General features: G+C 39.0%; 5 protein-coding genes, 1 long non-coding RNA gene and 1 pseudogene across 11 annotated transcripts; 5 read left to right on the top strand and 2 right to left on the bottom strand.

The window, feature by feature from the left end:
• Positions 1-4,148: 4,148 nt before the first annotated feature.
• LOC106374416 (phospholipase A1-Ibeta2, chloroplastic-like) lies at positions 4,149-6,821 on the top strand. Its single transcript, XM_013814445.3, has one exon. The coding sequence runs from the start codon at positions 4,756-4,758 to the stop codon at positions 6,286-6,288; it is 1,533 nt and encodes a 510-aa protein (XP_013669899.2). The 5' UTR covers positions 4,149-4,755; the 3' UTR covers positions 6,289-6,821.
• A 4,406-nt stretch (positions 6,822-11,227) lies between these two features.
• Positions 11,228-13,643, bottom strand: LOC125580774. Its single transcript, XR_007318552.1, has 2 exons — positions 11,746-13,643; positions 11,228-11,469 (listed from the first exon to the last, which is right to left on the bottom strand). It is a non-coding gene; the product is annotated as an uncharacterized LOC125580774 (long non-coding RNA).
• Positions 13,644-13,959: 316 nt separating this feature from the next.
• Positions 13,960-16,072, top strand: LOC106375896 (RGG repeats nuclear RNA binding protein A). 2 transcript variants are annotated; one of them, XM_013815907.3, is made up of 7 exons: positions 13,960-14,220; positions 14,323-14,572; positions 14,651-14,719; positions 14,811-14,931; positions 15,075-15,233; positions 15,331-15,381; positions 15,457-16,072. In XM_013815907.3, exons 1-7 carry the CDS (start codon positions 14,055-14,057, stop codon positions 15,655-15,657), a joined length of 1,017 nt encoding a protein of 338 aa, XP_013671361.1. In that variant the 5' UTR covers positions 13,960-14,054; the 3' UTR covers positions 15,658-16,072. The 2 variants fall into 2 exon arrangements, with proteins under 2 accessions (XP_013671361.1, XP_013671363.1); XM_013815909.3 differs by having other exon boundaries at positions 14,086-14,216; positions 14,318-14,572.
• On the top strand, positions 15,984-18,856 carry LOC106375894 (pentatricopeptide repeat-containing protein At4g16835, mitochondrial). Of its 3 annotated transcripts, none has more exons than XM_013815906.3 (2): positions 15,984-16,081; positions 16,155-18,591. In XM_013815906.3, the coding sequence occupies exon 2, from the start codon at positions 16,192-16,194 to the stop codon at positions 18,136-18,138; it is 1,947 nt and encodes a 648-aa protein (XP_013671360.1). In that variant the 5' UTR covers positions 15,984-16,081; positions 16,155-16,191; the 3' UTR covers positions 18,139-18,591. The 3 variants fall into 3 exon arrangements, 1 of the variants encoding a protein (XP_013671360.1); XR_007318550.1 differs by adding an exon at positions 18,679-18,856 and having other exon boundaries at positions 16,068-18,501; XR_007318551.1 differs by adding an exon at positions 18,640-18,856 and having other exon boundaries at positions 16,068-18,501.
• On the top strand, positions 18,262-18,591 carry LOC106375895 (annotated as a pseudogene).
• Positions 18,857-19,040: 184 nt separating the features above from the next.
• Positions 19,041-20,789, top strand: LOC106375893. Of its 2 annotated transcripts, none has more exons than XM_013815904.3 (2): positions 19,041-19,286; positions 19,648-20,789. In XM_013815904.3, the coding sequence occupies exon 2, from the start codon at positions 19,748-19,750 to the stop codon at positions 20,687-20,689; it is 942 nt and encodes a 313-aa protein (XP_013671358.1). In that variant the 5' UTR covers positions 19,041-19,286; positions 19,648-19,747; the 3' UTR covers positions 20,690-20,789. The 2 variants fall into 2 exon arrangements, with proteins under 2 accessions (XP_013671358.1, XP_048601851.1); XM_048745894.1 differs by having other exon boundaries at positions 19,117-19,286; positions 19,706-20,789.
• A 264-nt stretch (positions 20,790-21,053) lies between these two features.
• LOC106425376 (probable serine/threonine-protein kinase cdc7) lies at positions 21,054-25,918 on the bottom strand. Of its 2 annotated transcripts, none has more exons than XM_048745892.1 (14): positions 25,295-25,918; positions 25,150-25,217; positions 24,355-25,044; positions 24,176-24,236; positions 24,022-24,084; positions 23,879-23,942; positions 23,615-23,792; positions 23,435-23,524; positions 23,191-23,218; positions 22,642-23,112; positions 22,496-22,557; positions 22,179-22,288; positions 21,998-22,085; positions 21,054-21,561 (listed from the first exon to the last, which is right to left on the bottom strand). In XM_048745892.1, the coding sequence occupies exons 1-14, from the start codon at positions 25,692-25,694 to the stop codon at positions 21,274-21,276; spliced, it is 2,661 nt and encodes an 886-aa protein (XP_048601849.1). In that variant the 5' UTR covers positions 25,695-25,918; the 3' UTR covers positions 21,054-21,273. The 2 variants fall into 2 exon arrangements, with proteins under 2 accessions (XP_048601849.1, XP_022561418.2); XM_022705697.2 differs by having other exon boundaries at positions 24,176-24,242; positions 25,295-25,912.
• Between the last annotated feature and the right edge of the window lie 452 nt (positions 25,919-26,370).

Raw genomic sequence — 26,370 nt, 5'->3', positions numbered from 1 at the left:
GGATGAAGTGTTTCAACGATTCTCCGAGTGGAAGCTACTAGTAGAAAATTAAACTGGGAAAAGGATAAAATATCTCAGGACAGACAACGGCTTGGAGTTTTGTAACCAGAGCATGGACAAGCTGTGCAGAGACTCGGGCATTAAGACACACAAAACATGCCCTTACACGCCCCAACAACATGGAGTCTCCGAGCGTATGAACAGAACTGTAATGGATAAAGTGAGGTCTATGTTGCACGAGACAGAGTTAGATGCAAGTTACTGGGCAGAGGCGGCATCAACGGCAGTCTACTTAATAAACAGATCTCCAAACTCTTCTATTGGGTTCGAGATTCCAGAAGTCAAATGGTCAGGGAGGTCATTTTCTTATGATCATCTAAGGAGTTTTGGGTGTGTTGCATATGTTCATCAGGTAAGGGAGAAAACGAGTGCTAGAGCTACTAATGGAGTGTTCTTGGGCTATGAAGACGGAACTAAGGGCTATAGAGTATGGCTCGTTGAAGAGGAGAAGATAGTAGTAAGTAAGGATGTTATCTTCAACGAGCAAAACTTCTTCAAATATATGAAAAAGGATGAGGACATTGATAGAACACCTGAAGAAACTGCGAAGAGTAAAGGAAAGAAGAAAGTCTCATTCAAAAGCGTTCTAATAGAAGTCGAAGGAGAGGACTCAAACTCAGGTGGCGCAGTCTCGAAGGTTTCAAAAGAAATAAATCAAAATGAAACTGGAGAATCTTCTGGAAAGATGTCAACAGAAGATGTAGAAGACTCAGGAAGTGACACTGATGAGGATGATGATTTGACTTAGATAGAAGACTTAGGGAGCTACGTCTTAGCAAGGGACAGAGAACGCCGCACAATAAGGCCACCATCAAGGTTTGAAGATGCTGACCTCATAGCCTATTCTTTGGCTAGTGAAGAGGACTTAGAAGAAGAAGAACCTAGAAACTACAAAGAAGCAATGGAAAGCAAGGATTGGAAGCTGTGGAATGCAGCTTCAGATGAAGAGATAGACTCTTTAAAGAAGAACCACACGTGGGATTATGTCAAAAGGCCTAAAGATCACAAGGTCATTGGGTGTAGATGGATTCATAAACTCAAACCAGGAATACCGGGAGTTGAAAAACCAAGACACAAATCGAGGTTGGTTGCGAAGGGTTATGCGCAAACAGAAGGTGTAGACTACAACGAAATCTTCGCCCCAGTCGTCAAGCACGTATCAATCAGGCTTCTCCTATCAGCAGTAGTAAACTACGACTTGGAGTTGGAACAGCTTGACGTTAAAACAGCTTTTCTCCATGGAATATTGAAGGAGAAAGTGTTCATGGAACAACCTGAGGGATATATACATAAAGGAAAGGAGAACATGGTGTGTTTGCTAAAGAAGTCCCTATATGGACTCAAGCAATCTCCGAGGGAATGGAATCACAGATTTCACACATTCATGATAAAAAATGGATATGCCAGAAGTGAATATGACACGTGTGTGTATCTAAAAGGGTCAAGAGTTGAGAACATGGTCTATCTATTGCTCTACGTAGACGACATGTTGATTGCATCTAGGGAAGGAAGTATTATTCAGAGGCTGAAGGATCAGCTCAGTGCAGAGTTCGAGATGAAGGATCTAGGGGCAACTAGGAGAATTCTAGGCATGGATATCATACGAGACAAGAGCAGACAGACATTGACGCTTTCACAAAATGACTACCTAACCAAAGTTGTAAAGACGTTTGGTATGAGCGAGTGCAGAGCAGTGAGTACACCACTCGGGTCACAGATCAAGTTACAAGCCTTAACTAAAGATCAGGAACGAGAGCAGGAAGAGGAAATGAGGAAGGTACCGTACTCCAGTGCGGTGGGCAGCTTGATGTACGCAATGGTAGGGTCAAGGCCAGACTTGGCGTATGCAGTAGGTTTAGTCTGCAGGTACATGAGCAAACCGGGAAAAGAGCATTGGTTAGCAGTGAAATGGATTATGAGATATATAAAAGGAGCTCTTGGGATAAACTTAACTTTTACAAGAGGGTCTGACTTCAAGGTGAGGGGCTACTGCGACTCAGACTATGCGTCAGACTTAGACAAGAGCAGGTCCACTACCGGATACGTCTACACGGTGGGAGGAAATACAGTGAGCTGGAGATCGTCGCTTCAAAAGGTTGTGGCCCTGTCAACAACAGAAGCAGAGTATATGGCGTTATCAGATGCAGTCCGTGAAGGCATATGGTTAAAAGGCATATGTAAAGAATTGAAGCTAAGTGACGAGGTGTTTGAGATTCACTGTGATTCGCAAAGTGCTATCTATCTAGCCAAGAACTTCGTCTACAGAGAAAAGACAAAGCACATTGCGACTAAATACAATTTCATCAGAGAAGTTATTGCAAATGGAGTGGTGAATGTTCTCAAAATCCATACTTCGGTGAATCCGGCGGATATGTTAACTAAAGCGTTACCTGGAGAGAAATTTGATGGTTGTTTGGCTAAGCTGAAGGTCATCGAAACCTGAGAAGATCGGGAACATTCATCTTTGGAACTGAGAAGGTGACTGCAATTGAATCTCGTCTTGGAAGTCAGACAGATGAGGGAACTAGAAGATTCAGCAGAACCCGTGTGAATATACAAGGGTTGAGGTACCGGGATCGGAACGAAAGACACGGCGGTGACTGGTCAAGAGAAGACAAGCTCACGGTGACTTTCAGACATGGAGTTTCGACTGAAGGAGAAGTCGATACCAAGGTGGAGAATGTGAAGATTGGTATTCGACTTATGAGTCCAATGGGCTTATGATAATTGAAACTCGGGAAGACAGAAGCTGGGCCGCGGGAGTAAAGTAACTAAGGCCCAAAAGTCTAGCTCTTGTATAAGAGTGAGACGAGAAACAGAGGATAACGATCTCTGAAACAAACTCCTTCTTCTTCAGCTAGTGAGAGAGCGTCATTGTAGCTTGTAGAGAGAGAAAGCTTCTGTAAACACTGATCTAGTTGATTACCAGGTTCCGATCCTGAAGGAGATGTACCCGGTGTGAAGGGGAACTCTAAAACGTTGCTTGCATCGTCTTTTTTTCTTGTTTTCGTTTACTTTTGCTTTGCTTGATCGTGAGTCGGAGTCGCGACCTACACACGAGAGATAGAGAGTTAAACACACAAGAGTATAAAGAGAGATTGTGAGAGATCAACGAAGATTGAGCTAGATTCTTTCACACTTATTATTAGTTGATTTGTTCCCAGGTTGTTCTTGGTCATAGAATCGCTGTCCTTCACTTTCGTGTTCGTTTATTGTTAGTAGGTGTTTGTGTGTCAGTAGTTTTTATGCTTTTCTTAGTCTGATTAGTATTGTGTCTATCCATAGTTGGGGTTTGGTCTCCTTGTTTCTTAGGGCTTTTGTTTCCAAGTATGTACTTGCTGATTTGTATTCGATAAATGCATTCCACCTGTGTATAATTTCTAGTTTGTTAAAGTATCTTCAGTATTAAAAAAGACTTTAAAGCACAATGCAGAAACTTTATTTTTTACTTGTATAATAAAACAAAGGTTCATTGATTTTCTGTCGTATACGGATTGTCCCTTTTACAGGACACAGTCCAGACATATCCTAGCACCTAGGAAGATGGCGTAGGAGCATGATTAACCCTATAACCTTTTATGGGTTTCTTATTTATTTATTTTTTTTTTGTCTGATTAAAAAAAACAATCACAGACCGCCACGTGTCAGTGGAACCCGCAACAGTACAAGAAAAACCCTAAAATTGTTTCTTATTTTATATCTTTGAAGATTGTTTCTTGTGCTTTTTATTGGCGTCCACGCGCAAAAAGTAATTAAGAAACCTTTTTGTATAGTGGATTAATGGTGCTCTAATAGACCAAAACCGTTATATTCCATCTAAATAATAATGTAAGTACTGCTTTAAGTCAGACGCGTCCATCTAAATGGCAAAACAGTATTCGGCTGCAACTGTATTGTAGATTTTTGGAATGGAATGATGTGGAATGGCCTATTCCATTAGTTCCATAAAAAATTTTACCATTTGACATGAATGGAATGTATTCCATCATCAATTCCAAAAATAAATATAAAAAATACAAAGAAAATTATTCCATAACAAATTTGATCGAATAGAATGAATTTCATTCTATTTTTTGCTGTATTTCATTCTTATCATTTCATTTATTTTAAATTCCATAAATTCCATGTTTGTTTACCGGTTATAATAGACCAGTTCAGAATATATGTTTTTGTTTGGCCAAATTATTCTAGCTAGTTCGGAATAATTTGCATTATCGTTACGTAGTAACTCATGTTGATCCTCGAGCTAGTTCGATTTTTTTATTGTTATTAAGATTACAATATCAAATACATTTATACGTACTGCGGTATGGTCATCAGAGTACCATATGTGGATTATATTTTGTATCATTTGCATGTGCAAAGGATGATAGCAAGACTTTTCTTGAAAACTCACGAAACTTTTAAAGACGTATAATGGAAACGGTCCAAAATATCCTAGAAAATAGCCAGCCAATACTGGTCCTAAAGAATTTCAATATTCCTTAAAGCAGAAAGAATGTAAACAAATCAAATAAAAACAAAGTCAAGTCAACAAACGAGGGTCAAAATAGTAATAAAATTCAAATACAAATCGAAACAGCTAGCTACCATCAACATTTGCATTTAAATAGATGATCATACTCTTTTAGCATTTCTGCTCTTGTCAACAGAATAACCTGAGCCCTCTCGCACTCTCTCTTTCCACAATCGCTCATGCAGATACTTACGCCTAACACCGACTTATTCCACACACAACGTAAACTTTTTACATGCAGTACCATAACCTCGACGTTGATCCCAACGAAGCCACTATCCGTTTCTACGGCACGGAAAACAAATAGAGAACATCTCAGAAACCTTGAGAACGTTCTTAAAACCTCCTCAACCTCTACAGATAATCACGACAATAATGTATCTTCTCGTCAAGTTAAGACGACAACGTCAACGTCGACGTTACTAGGAGGTTTGAGTTTGGCGAGAATCTGGCCTCATATGAAAGCCGCCGTTGACGAAATGTCTCCGAGGAATCTAAAGCGGCTTCAAAGACTTCTCTCAAAATCATCGGAGGAGCGTTCGCCTAAGAATAAACTCGGGTCTAACTGGCGAGAGCTACACGGGTCCAATAACTGGGCCGGGTTGCTTGATCCTCTAGACGAGAATCTCCGGCGAGAGCTTGTCCGTTACGGTGAGTTTGTGCAGGCGTCTTATCACGCGTTTCACTCGGACCCGGAAGGCTCGCCGAGAGACATCGCGTTACCAGATGGATCATTTAAAGCGACGAAGAGTCTTTACGCCACGTCATCGGTTCGTTTACCTAAATGGATCGATGACGTGGCTCCTGATCTGAGGTGGATGACTAAACCGACTAGCTGGGTTGGGTACGTGGCTGTCTGTGATGATCCGAGGGAGATCCGACGGATGGGGAGGAGAGAGATCGTCATCGCGCTACGAGGAACCGCCACGTTGCTCGAGTGGTCAGAGAATTTCAGACCGAATCTGGTTTCCATGCCTGAGCCAAAACCCGATCCATCCGACCCGACCCGACCTAAAGTTGAATGCGGGTTCAATAGCCTCTACACGACCGCTAGCCAACACGCGCCGAGTCTCGCCGAGTCGCTGGTCGGAGAAATCTGCCGGCTTGTGGATCTCTACGCCGGAGAAGAGCTGAGCATTAGCGTCACCGGACACAGCCTCGGTGCCGCCATCGCTCTCCTCGCAGCCGACGATATCGCCGAGCGTGTCCCCAACGCGCCTCCGGTGTCGGTTTTCTCGTTCGGCGGGCCTCGTGTAGGGAACAGAGAGTTCGCTGACCGGCTAGTATCCAAGGGAGTGAAAGTCCTCCGCGTTGTGAACAGCCAGGACGTGGTGACGAAAGTTCCAGGGATATTCTCCGACAACGATAATAACAAGCAGGGGCAGAATCGTATCATGGAGATGGTGGAGAGGAACAATCCATGGGCTTACTCGCACGTGGGAGCTGAGCTGCGCCTGGACATGAAGATGTCTCCGTACTTGAAACCTAACGCTGACGTGGCGTGCTGTCATGACCTGGAGGCGTACTTGCACTTAGTCGACGGGTTTTTGGCTTCGAACTGTCCGTTTCGGGCAAACGCGAAAAGGAGTTTGAGGAAGCTGTTGGATGAGCAACGGTCTAACGTCAAGGTTTTGTACACTGGAAAGTCTTTGAGACTCAACCGTGATAGTATTGTCGATAATGGAGATGTTTTGCCTAGTCCGTCATCGTGACCTCTGAATTTTTCTTCGTATTATTATTTATTGTTTGGATGGGAAAAAGCTATTTATTTTATTTATTAGCAGTCGCCATTGGCCGATGATAAAAGTTGTGTAATGTAAGACTTTTGGCGTTGTTTAATTCTTCTACAAAGGCGTGAAGATAATTAAAAATGTCCTTGCATGGAAACGGAAAAAATAAAATGAGGGTGTTCGTTATCATTGTATATTTTTAATGTTAACAAAAATATGCGTAGCCATGTCTGACAAACACACAGTTACAAAAACAAAAAAAAAATGTATGTCAAAACATCAAGCTATACCGTCTTATAGGAGAAATGTCATTTCGTCATTGATAGCCTTCAAAAGAAGAAGAAAAGAAAACAAGAGTACTTTTGACGGGATGCACGTTTTATTATATTCTGTATAACCGGACATACTGTTAGTTTAGTAATCCAAAACGTAATTTATCATAAAAAAAAATTCATAATTCGAAACTTTTTCTTATTATTTTATTTTGCATTTCCTATAGTGCATATTATGCATCCTAATATGAGAGTTAGTGATCTTATTAATCAGGTATTGATGGATTGGGATGTTAATCTCTTAGGATAATATGTCAATCCTACTTATATATCACTTATAAGAAGTTTGTTCGTCAGCTCAACTCATCGTCGGGATACATTCTGCTGGAATTACATAAGGAATGAAAACTACACAGTTAAATCTAGTTACTGGGTGGCTCAGAATTTATTAACGACTGAGGATGAACAAGAAGTTTTGGAGCCAAGTATCACTAAGCTTTAAGCCTTTGTTTGGAAACTAAAGACGCCAAAGAAGATATGTCATCTTATATGCCAATTGTTAACTTGTCATGTGGCAGTAACAAGGAATTTAGTAAGACGCAATATGATGTGTGATAACTACTGCCCAAGATGCAGAGAACCTGAAGAATAAGTAACCCATGCCATTTTTGAGTGTCCACCAGCTCTGCAGGCCTAGTAATTATCATCAACTCCAACAAGTCCAAATTTATTCCCAGTATCAAGCGTCTACACAAACATAGATTACCTATTCTCGAGGAAAAACAGCATTATTGAGCCAGAACAAGACGGGAATCCTTATCCCTGGATAATCTGGTATATCTGGAAGGTTAGGAATGACAAGCTCTTCAGGAGGATAGACAGAGACCCATTAGAGCTGGTTAGATATGTAGAAAGTGAATGCCAAGCCTGGTTTGATGCAAATAAAGTGCCACAACCAGTGATACAGGAAAACAATACTGAGGAACCCCAAATCTTAAGCTTGTGTAATATCTGTCTGTTAGATGGATCTTGGACATCTGCTGCTCACTTTAGCGGATGTGGATGGGTTTGGATGGACAGTGGTGGGAACATACAACTTATGGGGACCAGAAATATCACTCGACGCGAATCAGCCATGCATTCGGAACTAGAAGCACTGCGATGGGCAATGGAGAATATGCTTCAACACTCGACATGTCAGAGCTTTGGGACAGACTGTAAGGACCTGATCGCAATAATAAAGGAACCTCATGCGTGGCCAAGCTTTGCGACGGAATTGGAGAGGATAGAGACGCTTCAAATATGCTTCCCGGACTTCAGCATCACTCATGTGCCAAGAGCGCAAAATCAGATTTCAGATTTTTAGCACAAACTGCAAGATCCTTCCATAGGGAGTTATTTTTTATTGGTTGCTCTATTCCGGTCTGGTTACCCAGACCACCTCTAGCCTGAGTAATAGCATGACCTTTCGATGTCAAAAAAAAAAACTAATATCAATCATATTTGGTTTTAGTAATTATGTTTATTTGACCAAAAAACAAGAAGTTATGTTTATATATCATGTTTTCAATATAAACATTATCACATGTAACTATTTTCACGTTAAGTAATGGAAATTTGTCACAAATACCACTTTTCTAATACTATATTTCATCTATACCTTAACCAACTTTACCATTAAAATTTTAATAGGTAAAGTACCATTATAGCCCTAACTAATCAAACATAAACATATTGTCTTTCTCCCACAATTTAAAGAGTTTCCAACTGACCAACGAGATTCGACGACTTCGGCGATTTCTCTGGCGAGATTCGACGAATCTGACGATTTCTCCGGCGAGATTCGACGACTCCGGGATTTCTCCGGCGAGATTTAACGACACTGGCGTCCGGCGAGATTTGGCGAAGACTACAAGATCAAACGAACAGAACATGACGATCTCTCACCATGAACGCGTAACAAAGGCGAGAGGATAATAGATGGTAATTTTTGTCTCTTTCTGTAGTTTCATCTTTGATCTTTCAAAATCGATTAGTTTCTGGAAAGGGAGACGAAGTTTTCTCATGAAGTTTTCAAATCTCAAATTTATAAAACCATATAAATTTATTGATGAAGAACATAATGCTTATGAATGAAGACGACTAACCATGACCATCAAGTTTCCTCAACTGTGTTTATGAATTCCATGGAAGCTCCACTTCCACTGTTTCAATCTTCTTCTTACTTTCTCGATCCAGCTTAGTTTTCGAATCTATATCTAAATCCCGCAAAAGCAATCACTAAAGCTTTTGGCTTTCGTTTTTGGTTTCTGCTTAGAGTAATCAGAAGAATGCTAAAGGACGCTCTCTTGGATCACGAGGTGGTTCAAAGGTTGAATCTTACTATGTTCTAAAGACCCCTCCTTTATCCACTTGTAAGTCTAAATGAGACATATACGCTTGTTTGGTAGTTGTCTCAGTGTTAGATGCTTTTATATTTGGGTTGCTTATGAATTCTTAGTTTAGTATGTGTCTCTTGTTTCACTGTATCCATTGATGTTCCTTAATTTGAAGAAATGGGGAAAATTTGTTAATTTGGTGAATATCTTGTAGTTTCAGGGCTAACTGCAACTAGATCTGTGTATATTTACTCTTGCAGTTGCATTTAACATGATCTTAGGACCTTTGGTGATATGCCAAAGAGCATATTTTCTTATATTCTAAAACAGTGTGTGAATATGATACTTTGGAACCGGAACCGGAACCGTATATGAGTCGAAGAACACTAGAAATGCATTGAGGAAACACCATCGAAACTATGTGGACAATCAAAATAAACCAGTTTATAAATCATTTTTGAGTTCCTTATACTCATTCTGCCTAGCATTAAGTACACTGGATATTCACCCTATCAATATTCATAAACCCTTATCAATCAGTAAAAAAAAAAAATACTTAAACATCAACTTATAAACTCTTATAAATTAGGGATTTTATATTCTCTTATAAATGAATTTATGAGAATTTCTAAACTCTTATAGATATATTTATAAGCCCTTATAAATTTATTTATAAACCCTTATACATTTACTTATAAACCCTTATAAATATATTTACAAACTCATAAATTTATTTATAAAGATTATAAACTCTTACAACCGTTTTTATAAACTCTTATTAATTATTTTACAAACCTTTATAAGACAGTTATTACTACCTATTAATGATACATAATATCTTGTAAATGGTTTTATATAAATCATTATAAATAATTTTTTATTTCTTATCAATGACTCATAAATAATTATAATGATTTACAAAGATTTATAAGAAATTATAAACACTTATAAATAGCTTTATAAAGATTTACTTATAAATTTTTGTAAGGATTTGTAAATTCTTCTAAATAATTTATTACATCTTATAAATTGTGTTATGAAGATTATTAAACTCTTATAATTGTTTTTATAAACCCTTATAAATAGATTTATAAACTCTTATGAATGATTTATAAATTTTTATAAATGATTTTATAAACCCTTATAAATTGTTTTATAGATATTTTAAGTGTTTTATAAACTTTAGAAATAACTATAAAAATTTATAAATATTAATGGTTCATAAAAGTTTTATAAACTATTATAAATGGTTTATATACAAAACTGTTTTATATATTCATATGATTGATTTTATAAACCTTTATAAATAAACATGAATAGTTTTATTAATCATTATAGATACTTCCTTCTTGCAAACAAAATTGATCCATCGAAGAATGCATAAATAGATTGAAAGATGGATCAGACTAAATGGTGTATTTTTTGGCATATGTGTCGAGCATTTTGGTTTTGCTGAATATTAAACACTCGAAGGAGGAATGGACTGAGGATGGAGGAATGGATAAAACAGGTGCAGATTGCAATAGGGAAGCTAACTCTTGATAACTACTGCTCTAGAATGTTTTGATGAGAAACAAATAAAAAAACTAATGGTGAGTGCAAAGAAGTGCATACAGTAAAAAAAAAGAATTTGAGCTTTGTTACATTAGTGTTAAACTCTTCTTGGACAGTTCCAGAGACATGTCATTTAATTCTTTTAGAAAAGCTCTATGGACATGCTTAGCTTTTAGCTCTTCGATCCAATCTATCAACGCAAATTTCGGTGATATCATTACATATAGACTATAGTTATCCAATCTTTCTCAATTTAATGCTATGAACTAGAGTTGTAAATCATTTCTTGTGTATTCATGTTTTTTCAGCAATGTCATACAACACAATAGTTATGCACACTTCTCTAAATCATGGAATCATCTTATATTCTGTCCACCCTTTGAAAATAATGATAATACAAAACAATGTCTCTGACTTTGATCATTGTTTGTAGACAATACAATTCTCTAGCAATTACCATCACTGTGTCTTCTCTCTTGACTAGTACTTGACTAAGCTTCCACTCTACAGACCCTAAATAACAACTGAATTTACAAACCCTTATAAATTATTTAATAAATCCTTATAAATAATTTCAATACTAAAGTCTCAATACCCATAGTCTTTAATTAATTCATAAACCCAATTCCTAAAATTTCAAAACACGAAATCAAATTGCATACTCATCTCTAATCAATCGTTTACCTTTTCCAGATTGATGAATATTCTGAATCTCAATGTTGCAATAAATAGTAATCCCTAAACTTTAATATATTTCAATGGTAAAAACCCAGATTCTACAATCTCCTCAAACCTGTGAAGTGATCAAAGATGATCTGATGCTAGAGGAAGAGAATCTATAGCTTCAACTTATAGCTATTCTTCGTAATGTCGCAAATAAACTCCATCACAAATCAATTTTACAGTAGAGGAGGATCATCATCATCGCCGCATCGGAAATTTTTTGAAATTGACTGTAACTGAAACCCAAATTTACAAGGGGTTATAATTTTTTTAATGCAATGTTCACTATCATAAACTCTTTTCTTTTATATGCATCTATTCAAAGATCAAGTCAAAATCAACCATATTTGGTATTTGTAATAAAATCCTAAAATTACTTGAAAACTAGATTTACAAAGGTTATAAATTTTCAAAAACTCAATCACTATCGAAACTCTTTCTCTTAGATCCGACTATTAATAGGTAACTCTTTCTCTTAGATCGAAACAACAAAATCCGAGAAAATTACTTACAACTTGTTTTTGAAGTTTCATCTCCTTTACCGCCCTCATCAACTTGTGTATCATCTTCTACATGTTGTTCTTCTTCCTCATCTGTGTTCCCCTATTTAACAAAAAAGCAATAACAGATTTACAAAGGTAATAGTTTTATACACATCCTATCTCGTTAACATTTTCCTTCATTCAAACAAAACCCAAAACACATTCATTATGAACTTGTAAACATGCATGTTTTCCTTTGGACATACTCAATGAAATGTGAAAGAGAATGCTATAAACCATTGTAAATAAATCTTAAACAATTCTTGCCTTTTTTCTCTTCCTAGTATGTTCTTTTTAACTTGCATTTTCTTCTTTTTAACTTTCCCGCACACGCTCGATGCATCTCCATTTACTTCTTCAACCTCTTCCATCCGACCCAATTTACAAAAAACAATGATCGATTTATAAGAGTTTATAAATAACAAACTGATACTTGGAAGTAATTTTATAAACCATTATACACAGATTTTAAATATTTCTTACCTTCTTTCTTGTTCCTTGTTTCTTCTCTTTAACTTTCTCGGGCTCTTTGGATACATCTTCATTTACTTCTTCATCCTCCAATTTCGATAATAAAAGTTACCTAAGCTTTAATAAACATTTGAAAAGATTATCAATTTATAAAACTTTATAAATAAGCTTATTTCATCGTTTTTTGAGGTTTCACTTCCTTTACCACTGTCAACAACTTCTGTACCACCTTCTACATGTTGTTCTTCTTCCTCCTATATCAAATCCTATTATAAAGGTTCATACACATCAATTAGCTTTATCAATTTATAAAACAATAGCAGATTTATAAAGACTTATAATTTTAAAATTGATAGTCTCAGTTTATAAGGATTTATAAATTAACTTATTTAATTGATTTTTGAACTTTGTCTTCCTGTATCACCGTTGTCGATTTCAGTATCAGCTTCCACTTGTTGTTCTTCTTCATCTTGTGTCTTCTCCTATTTCAAAATTCAGTGCTATCTAACTACAAAACAAAATAAAAATATGAAGTTAACTTTTAATCATGGTCTAAAGATAGACATCTCAACACTGCAAGTAATAGACACTACCCTCAATTGCTAAATCGTTCTTCTTTATAAAGACTTATAAATCGAGTTGTACTTTTAACAATATCTTGAAATCCAGATTTATAAGAGATTATAATTTTGTAAAAATGCAGTGTTCACTATCTGAACTATTCAAATGACAAGTCCAAATCAACCTTATTTGTTGTTTGGATAACAGAAGAAAGCAAATCATAAAATTACTTGAACACATTTATATATTTTACATGCAATCAACTCTTGTTTAAAAACTTCTTTATAAAGGCTTATAAATAGTTGAGTTGTACTTTTAACAATATCCTGAAACCCAGATTTATAAGGGATTATAATTCTGTAAAAATGCAGTGTTCACTATCCGAAAATCTTAATCTTAACTAAAACCATTCAAATAACAAGTCCAAATCATCCTTATTTGCCTTTTGGATAACAGAAGGAAGCAAATCCTAAAATTACTTAAACCGAGATTTTTAAAAATCAATGTTCATCATATAAACTGTTTCTCTTAGATCAAACTATTCGAATGAGAAGTATAAACCAACAGTCATTGATTTTTTGACAGCAAAAAAAACAAAATCAATAAATTACACAGATTAGAGACATACAAGTTGTGAATCTCGTACAGGAGTCGACATTTTGGAGGTTTTGATCGGTTCTCTGTAATCGCTTGTCGGCGGCTGCGTGAGAGAGAAACAACGATGGATCTCGACAGAGGCGACGATAGATCTCGACGGAGAGAGAAGATCGATGTGGAAAGAGAGGAGATGGATCTCAGTGTGGAAAGAGAGGAGATGATAGTTGAAGATAAAGGTAAAGATAGTTTAGTCTTTTACATATTAATGAATGTGGTATTTATAAAAATGTCATTTGATTGGTGGTATAGTATTAAAAAAATTGTATAAGTAAAATTTACCCTTAATAATTGCAAAATATTTAAAATGGGCCAAGAAAACCAAATAAAACTAAAATGGGCCATAAAACAAATAAGATAATAACGTGAGTTTTTGTTTTTGTTTATGTTTTTGTTTGGTATACACATCATCATATCTAGTGATTACGTGTTGGCTTTTTCGGTCACAGTTCCTATCCTAACACCCATTTATCGTCGTCTCCTTCGTTCCGACCTTTTGTCTTTTTCCTTAGACCTGTTAATCCATGGCTTCACTTAGTTGTTACTAGTCGTGTTTGTCTTCTGTGTGATAGTATCTGTATTTGATTTAAGAAATGGCAACTTTGAACCCTTTTGATCTGTTGGATGACGATGCTGAGGATCCGAGCCAACTCGCCGTCTCCATCGCTTCTGATAAGTCCAAGAAGTCTGCACCTGTCTCAGGTTTGCCTGCTAAGTCAGATCCTCCGTCTTCGAAGCAGCCTTCTCCTTCTCAAGCTGGTCTCAGACCCACTTTACTCTCGATTACCAAATCATCTCTATTCTTCTGTTTGGAGTTTTTGTATTTGGTATCTGATTGTTTCGTTTTATGTTCTTGATTAGTGAGAGAGGCTAGGAGTGGTGGATTTAGCCGTGGTCGTGGTGGTTACAACCGTGATGGTCCCCGAGGTAACAATGGATATTCAGGGGGATACAGTAAGCCCTCTGACGAAGGAGACGTTTCAAAGCCTTCTTATGAGAGACGTGGTGGTGGTGGTGGTGGAGGATATGGAGGTCCTCCGCGTGGTGGTAGACGTGGTGAAGGTGAACGTCCTCGAAGGGCATTTGAGCGTCGTAGTGGAACTGGCAGAGGGTCTGTCTGTCTTACTCTCATTCTGTCGCATATTATCATCAATCTCATAAGCTTAAGTTTATGTTTTCGGTTACTTAGGGGTGACTTCAAACGCGAAGGAGCTGGTCGTGGAAACTGGGGAACACCAGGAGAAGAAGTTCTTGCTGTGTAAGCAACTAATCATTTGTCTTTGATTGATTGTTTTTATGTGATAGTGATTGTGAATTTGGACTAAAAAGAAGCTTTTTGTCTCTTTTAGCGAGACTGAAGAAGTAGCTGGGGTTGAAACTGAGAAGGATGTTGTGGAGAAGCCTGCTGATGATGATGCTAACAAGGAGAATACTGCTGAAGTGGAGGAGCAGAAAGAGCCTGAGGTTAAGGTAAGCAGATGAATTAAGACAGATGTTAGGTTGTTAGTCACAATTGCACCACTAGGTATTGTTAATAGGACATGGAACACAACTTATATACTTGTCTTGGCTTTTTATTCGTATTGATTGCTTACTGGTTTGTGTTTCGGTAGGAAATGACTCTGGATGAGTATGAGAAAATACTTGAGGAGAAGAGAAAGGCACTTCAATCTCAGAACACCTCTGAGAGGAAAGTTGATACTAAAGTGTTTGAATCAATGCAACAACTCTCAAACAAGAAGAAGTCTAACGATGAAATCTTCATCAAGCTGGTAAGACGTATTAATTACCTCCATGTCTCGTTTCTTCATTGTCAACTGGAAGCAAGTCTTGATCGATTCTTACCCTTGCTTTTGATCAATTTCCTAGGGTTCAGACAAGGACAAACGCAAAGATGACAAAGAAGAGAAGCCTAAGAAGGTTATCCACTGTCGTCTGAATCAAATAATTTGTAGGTCAATAAGTTTGCTTATGGATGTGTTTTGTAATTTACAGGCTGTGAGCATCAATGAGTTTCTAAAACCAGCGGATGGTGAGAACTACTACCGAGGAGGTCGTGGTGGCCGTGGACGTGGTGGTCGTGAGTCTCGTGACCGTGGAGCTCGTGCTTCCAGTGGCGGATATGGTGGTAACCGTAGTGAAGCTGCGCCTGCCATTGCGGATACTGCTCAGTTCCCATCTCTTGGGGGCAAGTAAATGATTCATCCATGAACACGTCGAAACACTCGTGTGGGTCTCCTTCAGTTTTCATCCTCTGGTTGAAATCAAGACTGAATGAATTTCATGCGACGGTGTACTGTTTACCAGTCTGTTGTTTGTCAGGTGTAAATTTTTAGTTATCGTCAGGTTTTAGATTTTCTGCAAACTGATACCTGACCGTTTTTTTTTTTTTTTTTTTTTTACTTTTGAAACATCACTCTCTTTTAGTTTACCAGTCTTTGTTATCTATGAAATCTTTGTTTCAGACAGACAAGTCTAATGTTAACGGTTTTGAGTCTTCTTCCTTTCTCATCTCTGATCATGTTCTTAGATATTACAAAATCTGTAATAAGACAAATATTAATAAGGTTCAGAAGTTTATTTTTTAATAACAGTCGTGTGATTTAAGATCCTCCCAATGGTATGTTTTTTTGTGTGTAATATATATATACCAAAACCAACGTGGAATAAGACGTTCTCTTGATGTTTTGTAGGAACCGATTTGTCTTTTTATGTCATAAACCCTGAGAAATGCTTTCTCGCTTCAACATTCATCAGCCATGGAAAGTTCGATTCTTTTCTCGTTCAATTGGAAACCCAGATGCCATTTTGGTGGGATCATGTTCCTCTTCCTCTCTTCCATCCCCAGAGCCATCGACTAAACCTTCTTCTGATCAAAACCAGATCTTCCCGCTGAACAAACTTATTGCAAGACATGTACATTCTGGAGATATAGATGGAGCTCTCAGAGTGTTCCACGGAATGGGAGCTAAGAACACCGTCACATGGAACTCCCTGCTCGTTGGGTTTTGTAAAGATCCAAGTAGAACGAAGGAAGCACACCAGCTGTTCGACGAAATCCCTGAACCAGATGCTTTCTCCTACAACATCATGCTATCTTGCCACGTTCGCAACGGAAACTTCGAGAAAGCTCAGAGCTTCTTCGACCAGGCTCCGTTCAAGGACTCTGCGTCATGGAACACGATGATCACAGGGTACGCTCGACGAAAGGAAATGGAAAAAGCGCGGGAACTGTTCTACGCCATGAAAGATAAAAACGAGGTTTCTTGGAATGCAATGATCTCTGGTTACGTAGAGAGCGGGGATTTGGAAACGGCGTCACGTTTCTTCAAAGAGGCTCCGGTTAGAGGCGTGGTGGCGTGGACAGCGATGATCACAGGGTACATGAAGGCCAATAAGGTTGAATTAGCTGAGGCTGTGTTCAAAGACATGACAGTGAATAAAAACCTCGTAACTTGGAACGCTATGATCTCTGGTTACGTCGAAAACTCTCGTGCGGAAGATGGATTGAAGCTTTTTAAAGCAATGCTAGAGGAAGGCACTAGGCCTAACTCGTCTGGACTGAGCAGCGTTCTGCTCGGATGCAGCGAGTTATCGGCCTTACGGTTTGGGAGGCAAGTTCATCAGATAGTGTGCAAATCATCTACACTGTGTAACGACATAACGGAGTTGACGTCTCTGGTAAGCATGTACTGCAAATGTGGAGAGCTTGGTGATGCTTGGAAGCTCTTTCAGGGGATGAAGATGAGAGACGTTGTGGCGTGGAACGCGATGATCTCCGGGTACGCACAGCACGGGAAAGCTGAGAAGGCTTTGTCTTTGTTCAGTGAGATGAGAGATGAGAAGACCAGACCGGATTGGATAACGTTTGTTGCAGTTTTGCTGGCTTGCAACCATGCTGGGATGGTGGATACTGGCGTAGAGTATTTCGATTCCATGGTGAGAGATTACAGGGTGGAACCAAGGCCTGATCATTACACGTGTATGGTTGATCTTTTGGGCCGAGCTGGGAAGCTGGAGGAGGCGTTGGAGCTGATAAAATCAATTCCGTTTAAGCCGCACGCCGCTGTCTTTGGGACGCTCTTGGGGGCTTGTAGAGTGCACAAGAACGTGGAGTTGGGTGAACTCGCAGCTGAGAAACTGCTTGAGCTTGATCCGAGAAACGCAGCCGGGTATGTGCAGCTTGCGAACATCTACGCTTCGAGGAACCGTTGGGAAGACGTTGCAAGGGTTCGCAAGAGAATGAAGCAGAGCAACGTTGTGAAGGTACCTGGTTATAGCTGGATAGAGATTCGAAACAAGATTCACCATTTCAGGTCAAGCGATAGGATTCACCCGGACCTAGACGCAATACACAAGAAGCTGAAGGAGTTGGAGAAGAAGATGAGACTAGCTGGATACAAACCGGAGCTAGAGTTTGCTTTACACGACGTAGAGGAAGAGCAGAAGGAGAAGCTCTTGTTATGGCATAGCGAGAAGTTAGCTGTTGCTTATGGGTGCTTAAAGCTCCCTGAGGGGTCACGGATACAGGTGTTCAAGAACCTGAGGATCTGCGGTGATTGCCATAAAGCAATCGAATTTATGTCGGAGATAGAGAGACGAGAGATCGTAGTGAGAGACACGACAAGGTTTCACCATTTCAAAGATGGGTCTTGCTCTTGTGGCGGTTACTGGTAAAAAAGACGAAGAGTTTTGACACTGGACAGGTCAAATCTGATGCGAGGACAGTATTTAAATACGTTAGTGTGTGAATAAAGTTTCGACCCTTTGACTTGACAAAGTTGCGTTAAGGAAGGAAGGATGCGTAGATCGGCGAGTGGCTCAAGAGTTTCTGATCAATCACCGTCACCGTCTCCGCCTCGATCTCAGAGTGTTGCGTTTATGGAAGATGATGTGGAGCTGCTGTTGCCAAGGTACGACCCGAGTTCTCAACCGGGGAAGAGAGAGAAGTCACGGTTGAGATCTGCAGAAAACGTCATCCATTTCATTCCTCTCTTCTTCTGCTCTGTGTTGTAATCCTCTGGCTCTTTTCTCATTCAGGTGAACCTAGAAATTGGAAAGAAAAAAAACACTAATCGTGGTTGGTCAATGATTTCATCCATAGATGCAGAAATCGATTCAGTCATTTCATTAAATTTTGCCAAACTTAGTATATCTGGTTTAAATTTGTTCATATAGTCGCAATACTAAACCAGTGATGGACCTGGAATTTGTCAGCGGCTTGAAGGAGTTGATTTGAGTGGAAGAAGACAATTGTTGTTGATTGTTTACATGGGAATGAAACATATTTTTACTGCAAGACTTCGATGAGATGGGGCCCAGCCAGTCAAATGATATTGTCTGAATGAAATTTCTATTTGAGATCACTATTTATAATAGTCCTTGATTTTTATTATTTTCCAACAAACTTTAAACAGCACTGTTATGTAATAAAATGTGAAATTTCAAGTATGTACCAACAACACAACTCAATTAACAAAAAGCCAAAATTACTTATTGATGATAATCTAGTAATCACTGGACGAACACAAAGATCAAATTTCAGCCTAATCTACCTAAGTTTAATGACAAAGGACGAGATTAATGCAAATAGGATCCTAAAATAAAATCGGGATCTGTCTGATAAAAATAATAATTTGGGATACAAAACAAATCCAAGAAAGAGTTACGAGCATCAGCATGTAACAGTGGTTCACTTGAGGAAAAATAAAAACACAATGCTCGCTCATTGACTTGTTCTGTCTCTCAATTTTAACTCAATGAATCAGTATCCTTCCGAGCAGATCTTCTTCGATCTTCTGTCGGCGCTATTTCGCATCCTTCAGGTTGGTCTCGATCTCAAATTAAATCGTGATGGCTTGATAAACCTAATTGTTTCTGTTATTCTGTTGTAAGAGTTAGGATCCAGCCGTCAAGTTCTTAGATCGATAATCGAAACTTTACTTCTGTTTTGATTTCTCTGTTAATATTTAGGAAACGTAACATAGTTCTGATTTGATTAAGGTTTATACTTGTTGAACTTTGAAAACGTCGTGGTTGGTGGTACGTAGATAAAGTCTTTAACGTTTCGGTCAACTATGCATGATCTATGGACCAAACCTTGTTTCGGTTTCCTGTTTTTTGTAATAATCGCTAAAAGCGTCATTCTTTCATAAAAGCTTTGAGCTTTCATTGTTTTTTTCACAGGCACATTCTCTAGAAGCATAACATCGACTCAGTTTTAACCTTTGATCCCTCCCAACAGCGTTTTGAAGCTTAAGAAGGTTCGTATGCGCCTTTGGGAACCATGATTGAAGTAAAGCGACCTGGTTCTTCCACAAGGATCACCACAACACTCCTTGACTCCTTGATGATTCTCTTCAGAAACAAACACATCTTACTCCCAATCTTCGCCTTCATAGCCATCCCTCTCTCGGCCTTGCATCTCTCCTTAACTCTCACCTCCTTTCGTCTCAAAAACCATGTCTTCCGCTTAGAAGCCCTAGCCAACGTTGTCCACACACGGTTCGAAGCTAGACAGATTTGGGAAGAGTCTAGACAAGACGCTGTCTCTCTTCTACGTCTCAAGTCCCGGTACTTCGTCCCATCCTTCATCCTCTCCTGTATCGTCTCCATAGCCGTCATCACATCAACTTCCTTCTCGCACCAGGGCCTGAACCCATCTCTGAAGTCGTCATTTGCTTCGGTGAAGTCCTCGTGGATGAGAGTAACAGCGACTTCCATCGTTGTCTACGGTCTGCTCTTCCTCTATTCACCGGTTCCCATGTTTCTATCTGCTCTCTTCGGTTACACACCCACACTGCGTCACCTCATCACATTTCTCAGTTTAGGTATTGAGGTATACATTATGGCTATAACAGGGCTTGGGCTTGTGGTCTCTGTGGTAGAAGAAAGGTACGGTTTTGACGCGGTTAAGGAAGGAACGGGGTTGATGAAAGGGAGGAGGATAACGGGGTTGGCTCTGGCGGGTGTGTTTGTGTTTTTATCGAGTTGGATTGGTCATGGGATGGAGAAGCTGGCGAAGGAGCTAGATGTAGACTCGAGCTCAGGGTCGTGGTGGAGGTCTGTGGTTGTGTCCGGTGGGTGGGATGGGTGGAAACTGGTGTGTATGTATGGGGCTGAGGTGGTGCTGAGTTATGTTGTAGTCACTGTTTTTTACTGCGAGTGTAGGAAACGTCATGGGAACAGTGATCCAGATGTTGCTGATGAAGAAGGTCTTGCTATTTAATTTTAGTTGCAACACTTTTCTTCTTCTTGTTAATTCTCTTGTGAATTTGTGATATACATTTTTGTTTGCCCAATTCTGATTTATTCATTTGATAGTGTCATCTGCAATTCTGCATAATAGAATCAAATCATCTATTCATTTCCTAATGTCTATTCTCTAGTTCATCCTGAGAAAAAAAGAATCAAGAGTTATAGCAAAGCTTTTTACCCGCATTGGCTTCTTGCTTCTCCCAATCTCTTGTCACTGTCTTCATACTGTTGGTTGAACTCGGTTTGAGAGATGCAGAGAACAAGGGCATGTTTGCTTGTAATAGCTAAGGAATTACATGTGATAGGAATAAGTACTGCTATGACATACAAACATGAGTTCCAAATCATTGTAGTGCTGCGACAACTTCTATACAGTCTGAAAACTCTACCCTTCTTTACTTGTTTAGAATTACATTTGAGTCATCTCTGCCAGTAAACAAACTTAAAACGTTAAAAAAATTTGCATGTCGTGCAAGGTGCGGTGTGGACTCTGTGGAGTGAAAAAGAAGTAAAATTCAAGGTGTCAAGTTACTATTTTACTTTACATTTGTAATATTAGTGTATCGTTTGGTCTACTGCGTCAACAACCACTGAAGGATGCGTTTGCTGCTGCTGCTGCTTAAGGACCCTTTGTTTTCTAAGGGTTTCATGAACTGAATGGAAGAAGTCGTGCTTCAGAGCATCCTCCGCGCTGAGTCGTAGCCTTGGGTTAACGGTCAAACACTTATCAACAAGGTCTAGGAGCGACCGTGGAATAGCGTCTAGGAAGTCTCTGCGTTTTGTGTTGAATTCGCACCATTTTCTCAACTCCATCCCTTTCAAGTGCCTTGACTCATACAATTCCTGGAGAATAATAAAAACACAAAATGAATATCTCATCATCTCTTGCGATCGTCCTCTATATTTGCAGTGTATCAGATAACGTAACCCAAGCTTTAAAGACATTATCAGGATTTGAGACTGCGGTTGAAGCTTAGACATGGAAAATGGATCCAAATGCTCGCGGTAAATAAAAACAGAACATGTGTATAGCCCATATCGACCTTCTCTTTCTCTAGACTTAATAACACGACTTTAATTGCGCAATCTTGAGGACAAATTTCTCTAGAATTAAGAGCAGAACATCTGTATAGCCATATTGACTTTCTCTAGACTTAAGAGCAGAACATGTGCATAGCCATATTGACTTTCTCTTTCTCTAGACTTAAAAGCAGAGCATGTGTATTGTATACATGAAAAGAGTGCAGAAGGGTCAAGGGTGATAAGATGCGATTTTTACCTCAGGGAAAGAAGATTCACGGTTGTGCAGCTTGGCTACTTCCCATAATTCTTCACTGCCTCGTAGATTCGCAATATCCTTTATGTTCCTGAGAATCACGAGAGCATTGTGAGAAGGCTAGAAAAAAAAATAATAATAATGGAATGACGTGATAGCAGATTCAGTCAAGAACAATATTAACTGTTCAGGGTCACCAGTGAAAGGTGCTCTTCCCATCATTAGGTATAACAAAGTTACTCCTGCAGACCACACGTCTATCTTAGGTCCTTGGTGCAACGATCTTAAGCAAACCTGCACAAGCCAATGCAGCCAAAAATAGACCCATAGAATTAGCTTTCCCATCCTAGATGTTCTAATGAGTAGCTCAGGCCTTCATCTTTAGTCTCAGCGCCTAATATTCATATTTGCATTATCTATAGTAATTTGGAAACCCACTTGCATTCTTTGACATATAAGCAAAACTTTAACGGAAGTCAGAGATAGTAACAGTTGACGTACCTCTGGAGCACGGAAGCCTTTGGTTCCTGAGCAAGGACCGTCTTTCTGTTTAACTACATCCCCTAGTAAAGTCAGCAATTTTTTTTAATACGGTTGAAATTAATCTCTAATCAAAACAAGAGTTAACGATTACACAAGAAATATACCTGCTTCGGGCCTACCGTTAGAGCGCAGCGGCATTGGGGTCAGATAAACAAGCCCATCATCTTTCTCTGGAAGAGCAGCGACACGTTTTCTCATAGACGTAGGAGCTTTGGATGATACTTCATGGTTTGGAACTGGACCAGACATTGTCTCCTGCAGAAAGTTTAAAAGCTCTTTCCTTCCATGGCATGGCAAAGGCTCTCTCCTCTTTTCACCTGAAGGGTTGTTCCTTGTGCTGGTCACATCTTTGGCCGAAGTTAAGCCAGATCCTTCTCCCCCTTGGCTGTTGAATCTCTCCCATCTGCTCATGTCATTCCGAGATCTTATCTTTCCCGCTGCTTTCTTCAGGCTATTGGGCGCTAGAGTTTTCTGAGAAGATTTGTTGGTCACTCGGTTTGTTGTGTCAGGAGCGTTAATCAATGTCTGATGCCTCTTGCTGACAGTTGGGAGAACTGTAGCTGCTTTTGATTTATCTACAAAACATATAAGAGATAGCTTTAGTTTACATTTGTTTACATAATTAAAGACAAATGCATGAGGGAGAAGTCTACCGGCTCTCCTGTGCTTCTGGTGCATATCCTAATGAAGCCACAAACGAAAATGAGATTAATATCAGAGGGTGGGATCATAACAAAAATGTTTGTGCTAGCCAAGCTTTTCAGTGCCTCTGTTAGACACTAACCTTATTATCAATTAAGCAGGTTCGTAAACTCAAATTATTTTTATATGAAACACTAACCAATAGCTGTTACTATAAAAGTATTGATAATAGAAGGGTGACATCGAAATGCTTACCATGGCGAGGTTAAAGTCAATGAGATAACCTTCCCTGCTCTTCCTAGAGAAAAGGAAGTTGCCTGGCTTAACATCCCTGTGAACAACACCCTTCACATTTGCAGAATAAAAACAATAGAATTGGTTAGATGGGTGATTGAAATATGAATGCTCAATAATTTAGTTCGAAATCTTCATTACCTGCTTATGAAGAGTTGACAGAGCTTTGAACATGCAGTAGCCGTATAACTGTAGCTGATACACATCTATTTCTCTCTTCAAAAGATCAGGTCTGTCATGTTCAACGTGCTCAAGGATAATGCAATCAGAATCTCCGTTCTTGAGACAGCCTTCATATTTTATTATAAAGTTTTTCCCCCTATGTGAACCCAACATTTAGGCATTTTCAGATATTGTTGGAAAATATATAGGAGGTTCATAACCAGATCATACTTAGTTACTTACCCAAAACGTTCGAGCGTTCTGATTTCATTATTAATATAGTGTTTTTGAGCACCGGCATGTGGATCTGTGTAAAATAATACATGAGACAAGTTTTCAAACCGAAAACAATGACAAAATCTAGCAATATATCATTATTCACATACATTTAATGGCGAACTCTTTTCCATCAGTTTTCCTCCTTGCCTTATAAACAATACCGTAGCCACCTAGAGTTCAGTGTCACCAATGATTAGCCAATAACCGACTAAGTTCTTTAAACTTTGAACAGAATAGATGACATAGTCGGGAAATATTTACCTGAGCCTTCTTCCTCTACAACAGTGTAAGCATCAAAATCTGAAAATGTGATCTGCTTTGACTGTTCCTAAACCACAAATATGAGAACTATTAAATAGTGAATTAAGTCTGTTGCAAAAGTATACTCAGAAAAAGTGGAATTGCAAGGGCCTAACTCTAGATGTAAGAGACATGTCTACCTTCTGGTCTTTAGGTCGAATGGAGTTCAGATTCTGTTTTGCCTTCTGAGTAGCTTTATTTTTCCTGGTGTATTTTTTCTCAGGAGAACAGCTATATGCTTTGCTGTTTCCAGACGGTTTGCACAGATCCTGAGCTTTATGTACCAAAGAGCTATCTTGATTAACTGTTACAGCAGAAGGCTTCAACGGTATCTCTTTTACAGGGGTGCTGAAGACCTCTACAGTCTGACCCTCTTGCTTCAATGGGTTACAACTCAAGGCAAGCTTATCTTCAGTATCCTCCACAATGTCCACTGATCTTAACTCATTTTCTGATGGTGTGGGTTCAGACTGCACATTGGGAGTTTGTATCTCCCCCTCAGGTAACAAATCCTCGTTGTTATCCTCTTCTTCTTCTTCGATTAAACTTAGGTTGTCAACAATTTGAAAATCTCCAATCTCAAGTTGGTTACAGTATCCAAACTCTCCAGGAAATGGCGAATCTTGCTTGATCTCCTCCAAGCAATGCATAGGATCAACATCCACTGGAACATTGGTGAACATCTCGCAACCACTCGACCAAGGACTTTGGTCAAATGCCAGTAGTTCTCCGCCTAAACTTATAAGCGAAGCTTGGGTTTCAAAAGCCTTAAGCGTCTCAAGCATGGAACCATTCACAATAGTTGTAATCTCATTAGCTCTGTAACTAGCCTAGAAACAAACAAAGAAAAAAACAATCACACAATGAATCAATCCTTCATTTGTGAAATTGAATTATAAAGTGCGTCCTTAATCTTTAACTAAGAGATTACTTACATTGATTTCATTATTTCGGCTTCGTTTTGGCAATGGCATGAGCTGTAGCTCCTCTTTTTCCTCGTTTTCTGAGTGTTAATCCAATGTTAAAACTAAGCCCAGACGAGTATCAGATGTTAAATAAAAGACTAAAAAGAAAATTTACCTCTCATATGCTTATGCTTGGGCGACATCGAATCCGTAAAACGCGAAATCTTCTCACACAAATCGTGCTCCGGCATACCCAGACTAGACGCGAAACTAGCCGGATCGGAGAGAAACTCGCACGAGAGAGTCACGAATATGCCATCTTCGGTGAGGGAGATAGGGGAGTTAGGGATCGAGCAAAGAAACTTAAGGAGCTCAGGAGAAGCTTGCAAGTGTGTACACCGCGAAGAAAGATGCGCAACGGATTCGGAGTGGCCAAGGTGGAGTAGGTGACGGCATAACTCCGAGGCTTGTTGGTGGTAGAGATGCTCGTCGCCGTCTGAATTGGTGAGTCCGAGAGCTATAAGCTCTCTTCCGGCGGCTGTTGAGCTTCCGAGTCGACTCGGGTCTTCAGACATTGTCAAGTGATGTGAATCTGGGGGGGAGAGAGAGAGATAGGGATTTGAGAATTTGAGATTTGGGGGAAATGGAGAAAGGGCGGGATGATGGCACGTGCGGAGCCTGTGACGTTGTTTTTGAGTCTTTTGTACCTTAAAATGTTCCCGCTCTGACCGCTCATTTTATCTTTTGAATGGGCGCTCATCTTTCTATTCGCTGAAATACGGACTTATGAGAATTAGGCCCATTACAACTCCCTTTTGTGGGCCATCCAAAAGCTCCAACTCATGTTTTCGGCTAAATTAAACATTTTTTTGGTGGTGAAAATCTTAACCAAAAATTTAGGCCCAAAGATATGATCAATATAAGAGACCATTTTCTCCTATTTTCTTTTTTTTTCCCTTAATTTTGGTAAAACAATCTTACATATTTACCCAAAATATTTCAGATAGATTTCTTGACAGTTGTAGTTTCAGTTTAAAAAAATTAAGAGAAAAAGACAAAAATAGCACTAAATCAAGTTTTTGTTTCCAAACTAGTATTCAAAATCAAAAGTCACAAAAATAACACTTAATGTTTTATCAAAAGTCATAAACTTAGGATTTAGAGTTAAAAGGTGTGGTTTAGGATTTAGGGTTTAGGGTTTAGGGTTTAGGGTTTAGGGTTTAGGGTTTAGAGTTGATAAATGAGGTTTTG

This window comes from Brassica napus, chromosome C1 (genome assembly GCF_020379485.1).
Source record: "Brassica napus cultivar Da-Ae chromosome C1, Da-Ae, whole genome shotgun sequence".
Classification (NCBI taxonomy): Eukaryota; Viridiplantae; Streptophyta; class Magnoliopsida; order Brassicales; family Brassicaceae; genus Brassica; species Brassica napus.
This window is presented reverse-complemented; position numbering and strand designations above follow the sequence as displayed.

Bases quoted from the DNA above. Each gene is read 5' to 3' on its own strand.
- LOC106374416 (XM_013814445.3), top strand. From the start codon at position 4,756: ATGCAGATACTTACGCCTAACACCGACTTATTCCACACACAACGTAAA.
- LOC106375896 (XM_013815907.3), top strand. From the start codon at position 14,055: ATGGCAACTTTGAACCCTTTTGATCTGTTGGATGACGATGCTGAGGAT. The intron at 14,573-14,650 runs GTCTGTCTGTCT...TCGGTTACTTAG, and splicing joins CGTAGTGGAACTGGCAGAGG to GGGTGACTTCAAACGCGAAG. The intron at 14,720-14,810 runs GTAAGCAACTAA...TGTCTCTTTTAG, and splicing joins GGAGAAGAAGTTCTTGCTGT to CGAGACTGAAGAAGTAGCTG.
- LOC106375894 (XM_013815906.3), top strand. From the start codon at position 16,192: ATGCTTTCTCGCTTCAACATTCATCAGCCATGGAAAGTTCGATTCTTT.
- LOC106375893 (XM_013815904.3), top strand. From the start codon at position 19,748: ATGATTGAAGTAAAGCGACCTGGTTCTTCCACAAGGATCACCACAACA.
- LOC106425376 (XM_022705697.2), bottom strand. From the start codon at position 25,694: ATGTCTGAAGACCCGAGTCGACTCGGAAGCTCAACAGCCGCCGGAAGA. The intron at 23,113-23,190 runs GTAGACTTCTCC...TATGTTTTGTAG, and splicing joins CCAGAAGCACAGGAGAGCCG to ATAAATCAAAAGCAGCTACA. The intron at 22,289-22,495 runs GTACGTCAACTG...TGGCTTGTGCAG, and splicing joins AAGGCTTCCGTGCTCCAGAG to GTTTGCTTAAGATCGTTGCA.